Raw genomic sequence first — 15,983 nt, 5'->3', positions numbered from 1 at the left:
GACATGTGTGATGTGATGATAGTGTTTTCCTTCATGCGTCAGTTAATCACAAGATCTTGTATCAGTGATCTGCTCCTAGCGTCAGCCTCCAAAAAACCAGTGAGTTTGTGTGTGTTTGCGTGTGTGTAGGGGAGCTTTCTCATCAAAGGTTGAGTCATGAGGTCACCATATTACAGCTGTTCATCTCAGGCTTGACACACAAAAAGGATCACATTGCATAACACAGACAAATCCATGTTTGTTTCTATTATGTAGCAGATGGACAACAGAACAATGTACAAAACAAGACAAATGATGCATTCTTCAAAAATGTGTGTTGTTTAATATTCATACATCCATTTGTATAATCAGACTGCGGTTATTGTACTTCCAAAGTGTACAACCTATGTGCATTGTGAGTTATTAAGATTGTTAGATATACAGATGGAAGTGACATCATTTTCATAAAAAAACATCCAAGCATGCCGATAATTATCTTGTAAACTTTACAGATAGAGGTGACACCTGTGGAAATGAGTGTAAATATGCACAAGTGACACAGTATGTACAAGAATGAATGCAGATCATGTGACACTACTTTTTGTTCATCTCCCGTGCCCTCTCAGGTGATTGAGTCTCTGGGCATCATGATCTACAAAGCTCTGGATTACGGGTTGAAGGAGAATGAGGAGAGGGAGCTCAGCCCCCCTCTGGAGCAGCTCATCGACCTCATGACCAACATGGCTGAGGCTGAGAGGGAGGCCTGTCCCGACGAAGGATATGAGGCCACAGAGGAAGAGGATGAAGCAGAGGATGACCCTGACATCTCCAGTGTTCATGGCTACGGAGATATCCTCAAGGTAGGCACAGTAGCTGAGTAAGTGGCTCTGGCTGTCTTGTCTGTTTTTGTTTGGTCGTTAGTGGTTATTTATGTTTAAACTATCTAGACAGTAATTTTGACTGATTGTGAACAAATCATTGTTTGAACCCTTAGAGAAGTATCACCCGCAAAGCTCTACAGAGCATTTTAGTGTCCTGCAGCTCATTGTTATGGTTTTACAACCAGCAACTTGACTGTTTTGGGTCATTCTCACCGCTGTCATCATCCTGTTTTCCAGCAGAAGCTGGCAGCTGTTTTTAGCAACAAAGCTCTGCTAAACTCACCGTATGCTATCTGCTTACCTATCTACCTGTTAGAGTGTAGCTGGTGAACATAGTGGGGCATTTAGCAGCTAAAGTGCAAAAGAGATATTCCCCTTAGGAGTTGGTGGAAACCAAAACAAAGCTCAAAGGAGAGTGAATATTGGAATATAATTCATTGGGTTGCCAGAAACATGACTCCAATTGAAAGCTAATGTTGCTCCATGTCTGCTGTATGTGGAAATAGGCGATGTTATTTTAACATGCCTCATGTCACATCAACTTTATAAGATCATAAAGCATGGCAAATGTGTGTTATTTTTTGCTTGTAGTTCTGCCCCCATGTGGTCAACAACAACTGATTAATGCATCTGTGAAGATTCTCAATTATCCAAGTTTGGTTAAAATCAAATGCAACTAAACCTGGTTGAAGATACTTAAAGACGTTTCGCCTCTCATCCACAAGCCTTCTTCAGTTTTGACTTACTGGCGGGAAGTGCCAGCTGTTTAACCTCTGTGGGGTCATTATCAAGATGATGGATACCGCTTGGTTACTCTGAGGAAGGCACAGACATATTAGTGGGAAAACTAAACAACCACTACACAAACACATGGCTCAACACAGAAGGGCCAACTTTTCAGGTCAAGACTCAACAGTTAACTTACATTTGAAGGATAAAGGAAACTCCTTCAAGGACAACAAAGTAAATTCTGGATAGGGAGGACAGATGGTTTGAAAGATGAGTCAAAACAGCCATCTACACCAGAGTAGAGAAACTACCTCTAAACAGGGGAGAGGGGCTGAGACACCACTTATGCTTGACTTACAATGCTGTCCTTTCATCCCTTCCAAGGCGATTAAGCAAACGCTCACATATGGCCTCATGTGAGAATGCCATCTCCGGTCATCCAGACTCACATGACTCCAACAACCACAACAACTGTCGTCATTACAGACAGAAGCACTAACGAACCAAGCGGTTTCCATCACCTAGATTGTTGATTAAGTTAGAGAAAAGCAAAACATTAAGAAATGTTTTAGTCCACATTTGATAGAGGGCTACTACAACAGCTGTGAGAAGTCTGATTTCATGAATTTCAGTAATGGAAGAACTATACAATTAGTTACTGTAAGTTGAGCCCAGACACCAATTTAAATGATCTCCTTCACAAGTGAAAGTCCTGCATGCAAAAGTATTGTCAGCAATATATGCCTAAAGTTTGAAAAGTAGAATTGCAGGTTATACAGACTGTCTCCTTTCAGAGTGGTATATTATTTGTACTGTTGGATTATTATCACTGACACATTAACTTTCTATGGTGTAGCTGGTTGAGGAGGAGCTAATTTTAACTACTTTATATACTGTTGGGTAGTTATTATACATCATATATTAAGCTTGTTATCATATGTTTTAGATGTAGTAAATATAGCTGTTAAATAAATCTAATGAAGTAAAAAGTATAATATTTATATATCCAGTAGAAGTATAAAGTATCTTTTTAAATTGGTTCTTGACTAAACATAATCCACGGATGGACTCCAGGAACAGATGATATCAGCGAGGGTAACTCTTCAGGAAAAGACATGTGTGAGAAAATGAAAATGTTAAGCATGGCTTCGAACACAGAGAATAAAACCACAGTGCAGTCTGGCTGTCGGCCTCATGCTTGCTGGGAGTCATGTCTCACTGTTGTCCAGTGGAGCCCAGAGTCACTGTGTCAGACCTCACATGGCCTCACACTGTTTACGTAATGTCCACATACCCAGTCACACACACGAACACACACACAGCAACAGTGCCCTCCAAGGAGATGTATCTGAGCAGTGTGGCAGTCTGGCTGGCCCAATGGCTAGCTAGCTGTCAGTTCCAATTGTTGTCTCAGTATTTTTCACCCTCAGACTATTCAGTCTCTGTGCTCCCTCAGTTTACCTTTTGTCCTACTGTACTAACCCTAGCTGACATAGAATACACTATTAACTGTTTTTAACCACATTAATTCACTTAAAGGTGGGGTATGTGATTACAATCCAATACGTCTCTTTTTGTCAAATTTATATCTCCTCACAGTCCGCAAGCTATCCGTTCTGTGTGCGCTGAAAAAAATCTGATTTTTGTATACAGCCCTGGCTCAGTAAATGGGAAAAAAACAAAGTGGCCCTCACCCCGCCACACAACAATATTTTAGCCATTCCAGCCATGATATGTATGTCAGGTAATGTTGAATTAGGCCTACTTGCCCACGGTGATGTTGTGAGAGTTGTGAGTATCGCTGTCTGGAGCTGGTGTGCTGGCTCTGGGACCATCTCATCCTCTCTGTATGTTAGCTTCTCAGCAGCAACTGTAGCGACAGTTCACGTTGGTTACATTGCTTGCTGTTCTGTTGTTTGCTCTATATCATGGTGTTTGTCATTGAACTGGATTTCTCCAGAATTGCAGACCCTACCTTTAAAGTAATGTGTTTTTTTGTATGTGAAATCAACCACCATAATGCATTCATTTACCCTGGGTACAGCATGTTCTGGTATTCCCACACACGTGAAAGGATGTGGGCAGGAAGAAGCCTATGGAGAGACAGTTGTCTGGTATTTTCTGTGTTTAGTGAATTTATTTCTCTAACTGGGATGCAGTCTGGACAAATGGATGCCATGAACATGCCAAGCATTGACCCAGGGTGCCTTCTGTTCCTCTGAGCGAGACAAGGACATATTCTGTTATCACTGTCGATCTGCGTGTGAGAGAGTGTGTGTGTGTTTGAGCAGCAGCATGGCCGACCTCAGGCATAGTTGTCTTGTGAATTGTTTTCATCAGTCACTGTTGACATTTCTAAACAACAGTTTAGTTTTGTCTGCAAATGTTTTTTGGGGTATTTTGTTTTTTGGAGTGCTTTACATAACTCCCTTTGTTGAGTATGTGATAGTAATATCAGAATAACATAGATATTGGTAGCCATTGTTGCTTCTAGCATTGCACAGAACTTTGTATTGAATTTTGTAATAGATTCCTGTGGTGCATACTGAAAATCTCTTCTTTGTCTCCCTTGTAGCTTTGCACAGCTCATCTACCCAGTCTATCAGACGCACCTAATCACTACCAGGCAGTGTGTCGTGCTCTGTACACAGAAACCAGGGAGCTGCGCACTTTTCTGGAGAAGATCAAGAGTGCCAAGGAGGTGGGTTCTTATCATCATCATCATGGCTGAGAGCTCATTAATTGCCGTATAAACCATCCAACCAAGCCTGTGTTTCAGTTGCACATTAAACAGCAGATTCTTATTTATGGTTAATGCATAAACTCTCGCTTTATAATACTAGTCTTATTTAAAAACACTGCCTGTACTTCACTCTAATAAAAGGTTACGGGAGGACCACTGACTTTTACGTGAAAGACATAGTGAGGCTTCACTTTAGAAGATTCAGCAGAGTGACCTTACATACCCTGCACACTAATCAACACGACTGTCACTCTCTGTGGGTGTACCACTGACAGTGCTGGCAGGGGCCACATTAGTATTGTGGAACTGCTGGGGCCTGTGGTGATTGTCATTCATATGAAAAGACATATGATCGGTCTGCTTATGAATGGTTTTGACACACTCCAAACCCATTTTGAATCAAAATGCATGATGATTATATTCTTGGTACCTCTCTCTGCTTTTATGTATAAAGGGTTCAAATGAAGAAACCAGCAGAGCATAACAGTCATATCTGAGTGAGCCATCTTGCCCGTTTCAGTATTAAGCCAGATTTCTGAGAGGAAGGGTTTAATTGTAGCATGTAATAGGTATGGACATAGCAGAGAATAATAATTAATATATTTCATTTGTAATGCACATATATAGACACACATAGACATGAGGGCAGTGTACGAACTGCCGTGTTTCCTGTGTGACAGAGCAGTGGCACTCACTGATTCAGAAAGGCATCTGTGGATAAAGAAATGAATGGACACATCAGTGCACAGCCTATATTCCTCAAGCTATGACATAACAACCAATAAATCTGTCTCAAAGCTTTCACTAATGCTGTTCTCTGTAAGAATAAGTGAACAAAACCTGACATGTTTTACACAGCGCGTACCAAATAGAAACTCCATTTTATGCCAGAAATCAGGTTTATGCATAAAACATCACACAAAGAAAAAGACAAAACAATATCTAGTTGACAAACATCCCTCAAAAGCATGTTAAAGATTTTAATCACTCATAATAGACACATACATCCATTAAATTAAACCCTGGTTCCCTAAAACCTTTCATTTTAATACATCATATTACCCTTGATTTGCAACATTAGGGGACTGGATACTTGAATAAATCAAGTCTGGGGCATCAGGGAATTTAAGTTTTCACTGTGGTCTGCTCTTTCACAATCACATTCAGGTGTTTAACCCCTTAAAGGTACCTATTACATGGTAATTGCACCTTGATATTACTGTCATATGTAAAGTTTAGGGATGTTTTAAGGCACAAAATTAAGATATTCTGTTGAATGAACTTAAAGCAAACTCTTTAGTCCTAAACTTGCCAGCACCTGCACCACCATTAACAAATGTGTGCAAATAGAACAAAAGTGAGAGTGAAGGTGGCATGTTTTTTTGTTTCTATTGATATTATGATTTGTATCCATCCATCCAACCAATTGGTGGTGCACATCAGAGTTTCCATCAAGATATTAGGGTATAAATTGGGGTACATGATTAAACAAGTTATAGCAATTTAACACTGCATATTAGTTCAAGTGAAACATAAGATTCAGTCCCCCTCACCCCATTGGAGTTAAATGTAATATTTAGACAAAATATGTGTACATTTTTGCAGTTTTTTTGGCATGAAAGTGGTTAAACTTGACAACAATGAGTATAAGGAAAGTATAATGGCTATCAGCAACTTGGCGTACTAAGCCTAGTGTACCTCACTAGTGTTGTAATGTCCAAACAGTCCGATGCAGCCGTGCAGTATGTGGATGACAAGCTGTGCTCTCACACTTTGCTGGCTGACAGGTTGAAGAGGGCCACTGTGAAGAGGGAGTGACATGTTTGTTGTGCATGTCCGACATGGATAACAATATCTGGAGACATGCTGACTCTCAGTCTGCCAAAAGCACTGAGTTCAGGTTCTCACCACTAATATTGAGACAGTCATGATTCAAATAATCATGCATGAGGCTCCTGCTGCACTGGTAGCAGCTGTGGGTTGAAACATTTCCTGTGGTGTGTGTGTGTGTGTGTGTGTGTGTGTGTGTGCGTGCGCCACCTCAGGGTTCCTTCCTGCTACGCACTATTGCTGCTGCCCTTTCAGTGTGCGTAATGCATCTGAATGAATAGAGGGGATTTGGTTGGTTACATAACTCTCTGTTAGGAGAGAGAGGACTTATTGCAGGGTGGAGAAAGTTGAGAAAGAAGCCTAAAAAACAGGATATTATTTAAGCCAAGAAACTCAAGTAGTAATGTTTTTATCATCATTTAGTATTTTATATAACACTTAGGTACACATTTCTTGCACATTATTATAAATAATAATTGTAAAAAATAATGTAAAAAAATGTAAACTTGTTAATTATCTATGACTTCAGCTACAGAAATGGAATTGTTAGGACACTCATGAAGCAAACACTGTGCAATGATTATTATTTGACCCTACTTCTATCCTATCTATTTATTCTTATTCCCCTTTCTAGCCACGGTCTGTCTGTCTATCCAAAAACTACTGGATGGATTGCTATGTCATTTTTTACAGGCATTCGTGACTTTTTATCTAGCACCATCATCAGCATGTTGTCTACCTGCCTGTGCTCCCTCTGTGTTGTTGTGAAGTTTCAGAGCGACAGAGACAAACTCATTCTCATGCCTGCCTGCATGTGCACGGTGCGAGAGGAGATTACTCTGAGCAGGGAGACAAATAAAATAAATATAATAGACTTTTGTATATTTCTCTCTTTTCCCTGAAAGGTATACTATATAATTCACTATATTTGTCTCTGGTCATTTTTCAGAAGTCGCTGAGAAACTGAAAAAGGTAGGCAGTGGACTACACCACTGTGAGGCACATGAGGGGGGAGGACATATTCTTTGAAAATGTAAAAAAGACGCATTGGACTCGTGGTAGAGAATGAGAGCTGTTAACTATTTGTGTACCAAATACATTGACTTGACGCTGATGCACAACAGTGGTTAGATTTTAATTTTTGGATCATAATTATTGCTAGGGAGAATTCAGTAGTTGCTGAAAATTGGTATGTCCCTGCTAAATTCTACGCCCTTGTCTAAATTTGTGTGAAACAAACCGTACCTGTCGTCCAAACTATTACCCCATGTATTTGGTTTTGGTTCTTTATTAAATGTGTAGATACAATAAACACAAGGCGGAAATGATAAAATGTAGGTCAACAATAAGCCTTTTGCCTCCAGATACAAAAAGCAAATAGTCATCATCAGCACATGGGAGACTAATGAGCAGTATGTATGTGTGTGTCCATATGTCTGTGTGATGGCATATTCATGCCTGCATGGATGCATTCACAGTATGAGCAGGATGTGTGGTTGTGTAACTGTTGTGTGATTTCTCCTGTCTGTTAATGTATGTATGAGTCTGTGTCTGTGTTTATCTGAGTTGTGTATCCGTATGAGTGTGTGTCCATATACATTATGTGTGTGTGTGTGATATACCCAGGAGTAAGACCCCCACTTGCCGGTCTGTATGGCAGAGCTGTGCCGACCCACAGGGCATCTATCTTTGTCTGTCCACCACTACCAGCCATGGCTGCCAAATAGTTGCTTTGTCTCTCCCCAAAGACACCTGCTGCTGCTGGAGTTTCAGAGAAAAACAGCTGAATTAGTGGTGATTCACAGAAACAAGCCTGGCTCCTATTTGCTCAGGGATAAGTACTTCTTGTCAGCTCTTGAGAGCTGAAAATGAATAACAAGGAGAGCAGAATTCCAGAGAAGAAAAAAAAAGGTTGTAGATGCAGTTGGTAATTGCCCTAATTACTCATGTGGACTTGCAGCAGTGTTGGTTTTGTCCACACGAGGGTTGCCGTGCATGTTTCAATTAAAATGCTGTCCCCATCAAGTGCAGAGAGCACTGCTTAATCAAACCTTTTGAAATGGAAATATGTGGCTTTGATGCAATTTCATGACAGGCCACTCATACCAATGAGATAATGGTGTTTAAAAGCAAGTCTTTAAGCACTTCAGCACTACCTTGTGATACCGATGTATCAACTGTAGGCATGCAGAGTTATTATGCAGCAAAAAGCATTATGTTGTGAGTGATGTTATGTAACTGCTACATTGAGCCTAACAGTTCTGTTCCCTGGCAGCATGTTGGTGAATTGAGATTTCCCCGTTGGGCTGAGGTCTTAACTCTGCAGTCAGCTGGGCAGACTCCCGTGATTGTCTTATCAAACTCTCCTCTGCTGTGACGTGACAAAAACAACCTTGCCACAAAAATGAACCAGGGAGAACATTCTGTCTGCCAACTCCTTTCTGTTATATTTTGTTTACTTCTCCCAGCTGTTGCTTTCAAAGCACCTGCAGAGGAATGCTGGTTCTCCCCTTGTTTCCCACAGATAGGCTGTCAGTCAGGCTGCCTGTGTTTTACAACACTAATGGCCTCACGTTGTCCAGTTTCACGCAAGTGTCAGGATGGAGGAGCTGGACTTACTGTTGACTGCCTGATCACAAGGGACTGTCAGTTTCACATCTGGTGGAATTTGTGATTTTATTATATTTAAGATTGCCAGTACAATTTTTCAAGAACATGCTAGCAACTCTGTGAGGCTGTAGTGCTTACTGTAAAAACAAAAGTAAATTTAAAAACAATGTTTTGTTTGCAAATGTGTAATGGGTAATGTTTACAGTGTTCACTGTCTTAGCTTAGCGTATTAACATGGCATTATTTGCTGATAGGCAATATAATGTGCCTAAATGAGCAGACATTTTAACATGACATGGTAGGAAAAGTAGAAAACAGAATCTACGGCCATGCTACTAGGTCTGTGAGGCTAATGCTCATTTTAAATAAAAACAAACTAAATGATCGATAATCCCCGCGACCCTGTACACAGGATAAGTGGTTGACGATGGATGGATGGATGGATGATCGATAAGATTGATATTTAGCAATATAAAATTGCTAGTGGTTGATAAGGTAGTGGTTGAGAAGCTAACATGCTCACAATGATGATGCTTACATGCTAGTGTTTAGCAGGTAACGTTTACGATGGTCACTTTCTTTACTTAGCATGTAAAAATGTTAACATTTGCTGACATGGGAATCTAGCCTTAGGCACAAAGTATAGTCACATACAATCTTAAATTTGACCTGATTTAGGTGCTTGGGTGAAATGTCAAGGGACCACTGAAGTTAATACAATTCATCATGTGAGGAACATGAATGCACGTCAGCAAATGCCTATGTCAATCAAAGTTATCATTATAAGCTTTAATTTGATAAACTATGAACAGTTATTTTAGGTGGCACCAAGATACAGTGTTTATGTAATATTGGTGACAGGTGGTGCATCACATGTTAAAAGCTCCTGTTAGCTGTCCGTAAATTGAAACTCAATGGTACCTGAGTGTCTACATATTGAAAAAATAAAACATGTTTTTCCTACCACAAAGGTAACTAAACTGGAGAAACAACTATGACTTTGTTGGTTCACATGTAAGCCTATTGGCTCTTCATCTTTCTCTTTTTTAACATGTTGTGTCTGAAATTGTCTTTATGATTTTTTATTTTATATTCAAACAATGTCTCTCTCTCTTTTCACTAGAACCTCCGTAAAATGGAGCATGAGTCATCAGTGGAGCCTGGACACGACCTGAATGACCTACAGAATGCTGACTGGGTAGGCATTTAGACTCTTGACCTATGACCTCCAACAACTGATCATTTCTTCTGATGAACGTCTAACTCACCAAAAAGCACAGGGGGAAAAGCACACCCCTTTTGGTTTCTTATCAAAGATTTTCCTCACATAAAGAAATCTTTATGACTGCATGTTACACCCTAAATAGGCAGTGATTAAAGAGCTTCTCAGGAACCATGTTGAGATGGATAGAACCACTGCCCTTGATGAACCCTCCTTATTTTGTGTGCACAGAGAGGTCAGAGCATAGAGGATTGTTATTTTCCAAATAAATTCATATTCAAAGGGTCATATTATTTTCTACTTCCCCTTTCTCATGTTGCCCTTTGCGTTCTCCCATCAGGCTCGATTCTGGGTTCAGGTGATGAGGGACCTGCGTGATGGAGTCAAGCTGAAGAAGGTGCAGGAGCGGCAGTACAACCCTCTGCCCATCGAGTACCAGCTCACTCCCTATGAGATGCTCATGGACGACATCAGGTCCAAACGATACAAACTGCGCAAAGTCATGGTCAGTGTCCAATTTGGACCACATGTAGGCACATGTGTGCCACCGGCTTGCTGTACTTCTGCTGTACAATTGTTCCAATCCCATGGGAAATTGCTTGGAAAAGCTTGCAACACTGTTGTGTAATAAGTCTAGGCTGGGACGTTGCTCTTTTGGATACCAGTGTAGTGCTTGATTTATGTTCATTTGGCTACATGAAGGATATACAGGCATTTTTGACACTTTTAAGGCTGCAATATTTCAGTCACCACTCAGAAAATGCTGTCATAGCCACTTGTTTGACAGAACATCATGGAAAATCGGGCCATGTCATAGGATTTTTTGGATTTATTTCCGCCATACATGTTACATGGCAACTATAAGCCATAGATGACAATTATATGTTTTATCAATTAGTTATTTAACAGAAAATGAATCAACAACAGTTTTGATATTTAATAATTAGACAACAATTTGCTGATTTATTCTGTCTTATAATATTGTCAATTAAACATATTTGTGTTTGGGACTGATCTATTAAAAGTAAACTTTTTTATGAATAATGGAAATAATCATTGGTTGCAGCATTGCTAACGGTCCTGGATTTGGATGTCCTGCAATAAGCATTTTTACATGTTATTAAACTTCTTGATCTTTTCTATAAACTTCTGAAACAAGCAGGATTTGTGAGCTAGATTTACACGAGTGATTTCAAGATAGTTAAGGAATCAAGCCATTTCTGTCTTCATGTCAGTGTTTACTTTTTTGCTCTGTTTTTATCTGTTCTGTTGTTTCAGGTAAATGGAGACGTCCCGCCCAAGTTAAAGAAGAGCGCTCATGAAGTCATCCTGGAGTTCATCAGATCCAGACCACCTCTCAACCCCGTAAGTTCAACTTAACAACTCATCCTTGTGCAGCCTTTGAAAACTTGTGTTAATTAGAAAAGACCAGTGGACTGTCTTCAAATGAAGTTGGAAATGAAAAGATTTTTACCTTTCATCTCCCCGTCGTGTGGGTCCTGACCCTGAAGTTGGGAAGAAGCTGATTTGATGTACCTAACACCAGAGACATTATGATTATTAATTGATAAAAATAGATGTCACCATACTTGAAGATGTATGGTGCAAAAGCAAACTGTTTTAGAGCTTCTCTGCACTGTGAATTCAGGGAAATGCTGCATTCATCAGTTCTGTACTGATATAAATCATATTGCAATACTCGCAAGCGCTGTTTCAGCAGGGTGCTGAACTCTACATGACAGTCAGTCACGGGAGATATGAGATATAAACAGGCTGCCAGCTATAACCCTGTTTGTTTCAGGCAGTTGTTGTACTTCACTATACTTACACTCTGTCATTGTGCTAGGTGTCAGCTCGTAAGCTGAAGCCACAGACTCAGCCTCCTCCAACACTGCATGAGCGGATCCTGGAGGAAATCAAAGCAGAGAGGAAACTTCGACCGGTGTCACCTGGTGAGGTCCGCAGGGGAAGGCTGGGTAAGGAAACTCACCGCTTCTTTGTACCTGCTGCATTTATTTTTATACCTTTGTTGCGCACACACACAGTGTGCACACTCTCATGCACATGAAAACATACTTCAGTCTGAAATGTGTTTTTTAAGGTGAAGTATGGAGCTGATGCTTGCAACTTCAGGACATCATGTGCTAATCAAACAAATTCAAATGAGAGATGTGTAGTAACTTTATTATTTTGACCTATGTTTTACTTCCTTTTACAATTTACAACACTATTATTTGTGCCTCTGCTCTTTGCTGTTGTAGCTAATGCTGCCTAACCTTTCATGTTTGTGTTGCAACTAATTCCTATTATTGTTTTGTTGACTACATTGCAATATAGTGGAAGTTGTTCATGAATAATGATGCTAAGTGTCTGCAATTGCATTAACACAACAACGCTAAAACCACTACTGTTTCTGAATGTCAGTAATCTCTTACCATTGGCTATGGCTTATTTGAAATCCTATTATCTCCCATCATGAAAAAGGTTATACTTCAGTGATCTAAAACTAGACAATAAGCATGCTATACCCCTGCCTTTCTTGCCAAATACAAGCAGATTACATCCGTTAATGTATTATACTCTCTATAAGTCTTGCTTTAGCTTACCTTCTAATCACAAGCAATAACCGTCCATGCCATGACTGTTTCTCGTTGCAGTAATTCGGCCACTTAGCATGTCTTTCAGTTTTGATGCGTCAGGTAAAGTCTACTTCCCTGCTTACCTGGCTTTTTATCTCTTTCTGTTTCCCACGTTGTTGTGGCTGCTCATCTGCTCTTTCAGATCACACTGCACACACATCAGACTTTTTGTATCAGCCCACTGCACACACATTTCATGTCATGCTTCAGTGGTTGGTGATGGTTGGCTGTGGTCTGTGGAGGTGAAACATGGTGATGTGGGACACTGGTCAGTAGGAGGACACTGTTGAAAGCAAACAGATGAGTGACGCATTGACCGGCAGTACAAACACAGTTCTATAGTCAGGGCACAGCAACCACCGAGGACACTGAGGTAATGTCCTTTGAATTTTTATTAAGGAATTTGGGGGTATTAGCAAATTAAACATAACATTTGTTTGCAGCTTAATATATATTTAAATTTGACTACTTTTAGCATTTTGTTCATCTTGGAAAAATGTAAATATAATTTAATTGAACAATAACAAATAAAAATAGTTTTGAAAACTGCATGAAAAGACTGCAGAGTAGCTTAGCTAATTACCACACATATGTGTTTTGGATGACGATCTTTATCATATTTATCATCTCAGTAACTACAACAATAGGCTGGCTGCACACCTACATTTGATTGAGAGTTTGCGAAAACTACTACAAAGAAGTCGAGATAAATTGCTGAAAGTAAGGATAAATGAACTTTGGAACAACCGAATTAAGGGACTTGGACTCAGTATTTCTAAAACCCTGCAACCATAGAAATGAATCAATTACTCTTTGTTGAAAGTTACATCCCTTCACAAACTGGCTGTAGTTCTATGGTTTGCGTGACATTATCCATTGTTTTAAAATGTAAATGCCAAATGTAATGCTATAAAACAGTATCCCAATCTTATGATAGTATGAGATGCAATTAAAAACCACAGAATTTTATTTATGCAGGATTCAGGTCACATTTACTTACATGTCATATTTTTCCTCCCTTTTGAATCTTCTTCCCTGGGAAAAATAAAGAAGAAAATGGTTGTTATGATGATGACGGATGATGAGTAACATGGCATGTACACAACTCGCAGCCTGTGGTTTTTGACACGAGGGAATCCTAACTTCCCATTAGCATCTGGCTGTCCTAAAGAGAAAGATTAAACCTAGCTCTGGCTGATTGGTACAGATCAGATCGCCTAACAGCGGATTGGGATATTTAAAGGGCTTTACTGTTCTTGGTGCCCTCTATGATGATACTGAATTAATGACCAGTGACGGTTTAAATGATGTAACATTATCCTGCTGAGTTTTATTTATTCTATGTCTTTGTTTGTTCTTTTATTTTTGTTTAATACTTATGAGTACAGCCAATGTGAAATTCTGAAGACTGAGTTGTGAAATGACATTATTGTGGCACTTCAAATCCTGGTCAGAACAGTACAGCTCATACAGTCTGTTTTACCTACAGCTCCTGTCAAATAAAAGCCCAGGATTATCTCACTCCTGAAAAATGTCCCTGGTTGTTGCTGCTGAGCCCCCAGGTCACGCCAAGTGTCACCTTTGCTAAGTAAATCATCTGTCAAATATACTGCTGTTATGTGAATCTTAAGTAGAAGTGTGTGCAGCCACCCATCTAATCAAGGAATGAGAAGGAGCAGCCAAAAGAGTTACCACCACCTCTGTGTCTTCAAAAATCAACTCCATACACAAGAGTCTTTCATGTGCCACGATGACTTTGCAGAATTTAATCAGGGTACAGATGTATCAGTGTGCAGCCTCATGCTCCAGCACTGGACAGGATATACGTTCTCCCAGTAGTGGTATGTGTTTAGCATTAAATGCATATTACCAGCTTTATGCTATATACAGTTTTGATTGAGGTGATAAGATAATACTGCTGAGGCAGGCAAATCAGAATAATGCTGCGCTCCACTTTCCCTCTCTTGAAACCAGTGTCTCTCATCACACAACAAGCTTTATCACCTCACGCTTACTCATTCATGCTGTCCGATAATCTGCGTGCGTCTTCGAACTCCCCTCTATAATGGATCATTCCCACGCGGAGTGAGCAGTTTCATTCCTCCTTTGGTCCATATTTCACGGGGAGATGGTACAGACCCGCTGACACTTGCATGAACATGATTAAGGTTTAAATCAGGAACAAGAAGATACTGTTTTAGGGATAAATCCATTTCACAAGATATATCATGCACTTCTGGGTCCATTTAGTTGTTTCGTGGTGTTTTTCCCCATAACTGGCAACATGGAGATGGTGTGTCCTACTGACATGTTTATAATGTATAAACAATTTATGGAATAGCTTGAAATTTTGGAAAAATACACTTGCCAAGAGTTAGATGGGAAAATCGACACCACTCTCATGCCTTTGCAGGAAATATGAAGATAAAACCAGAAGAATCAGAATCAGAATCAGAATTCGGTTTATTGCCAGGTACATTTTTTCACACGAGGAATTTGCCTTGGTATTAATGGTGCTTACAGTACACATGAATATAAATAGAAATAGAAATATATAAAAAGTAAGGAGATCCAATAAATGTACAAGTATACAAAAATGACAATAATACTATAATACAATGCTGACAAGTATGTGCAAAAGTTCACAACGTGAGCATAAAACACAGTTGAGGGTTGTTAAGTGTGGCGTCAGGAGTGTGTATGAGTGTGTGTGTGTTTGGGGAGGGGGTCACGAGAGTCAGTGACAGTGGGGACCCCGGCCTTGTTGAGGAAGCCCACTGCCATCGGAAAGAAGTTTCTGTGGCGAGAGGTTTTGGTCCTGATGGACCGCAGCATCCTGTCAGACGGACATGTTAGGGAGGTGGTTAACTTAGCTAGTATAAATACTGGAAGCAGTGGGATATAACTAGCCTAATATAACTTTAGGGCTGACCCCGAATAGTAGAAGAATCGACGCTTTGATGGGCGGAGCCTGATCCGACTGTCAATCTCACAGTCGAAGCTTAGCAGCGAAACATCACGCCATTTTGGCGATATGGGGTGTCAACGTCTGATTTTATAAAGATCTGCCATTTTTCCGCCAATAAGTTTATATACAGCCTATTACAATATACATTTCAACGTTTAATGCTGTAAAGAAATATGTAAAAAGAAAAACACTTTCAATAAATGTTTTTGAAGTGTGTGAATAAATCCAAAATTTTAACCCTTACCCTGGTCGTCAGTGCGCATGTGTAAGCGTAGCGTGTATGTGTGCAGTAGCAGTGGAGGAACACTTGCTGAAGAGACCGAGCCCCAGCTTCACTGGTGTTGTGCTGAGTTGTCCGCACCTCGCGGGACTTTCGGATAAT

General features: G+C 40.0%; 1 protein-coding gene across 6 annotated transcripts in view; it reads left to right on the top strand.

Moving 5' to 3' along the window:
* The window catches only part of LOC123968331 (protein spire homolog 1-like), a 44,250-nt gene that overhangs the window by 16,283 nt on the left and 11,984 nt on the right, over positions 1-15,983 (top strand). For 2 of the 6 annotated variants that reach the window (XM_046045025.1, XM_046045027.1), the window contains exons 4-9: positions 4,165-4,290; positions 9,896-9,970; positions 10,140-10,229; positions 10,335-10,499; positions 11,273-11,359; positions 11,841-11,970. In XM_046045025.1, coding sequence (XP_045900981.1) covers positions 4,165-4,290; positions 9,896-9,970; positions 10,140-10,229; positions 10,335-10,499; positions 11,273-11,359; positions 11,841-11,970 — 673 coding nt within the window. Of the gene's footprint in view, positions 1-619; positions 840-4,164; positions 4,291-9,895; positions 9,971-10,139; positions 10,230-10,334; positions 10,500-11,272; positions 11,360-11,840; positions 11,971-15,983 lie in introns of those variants that run through there. The other 4 variants (XM_046045026.1, XM_046045029.1, XM_046045030.1 and 1 more) reach the window with 3 other exon arrangements.

This window comes from Micropterus dolomieu, linkage group LG03 (genome assembly GCF_021292245.1).
Source record: "Micropterus dolomieu isolate WLL.071019.BEF.003 ecotype Adirondacks linkage group LG03, ASM2129224v1, whole genome shotgun sequence".
Lineage (NCBI taxonomy): Eukaryota > Metazoa > Chordata > Actinopteri > Centrarchiformes > Centrarchidae > Micropterus > Micropterus dolomieu.
Note: the sequence above shows the minus strand (reverse complement) of the source record. Positions and strands in the feature narration are given on the sequence as shown.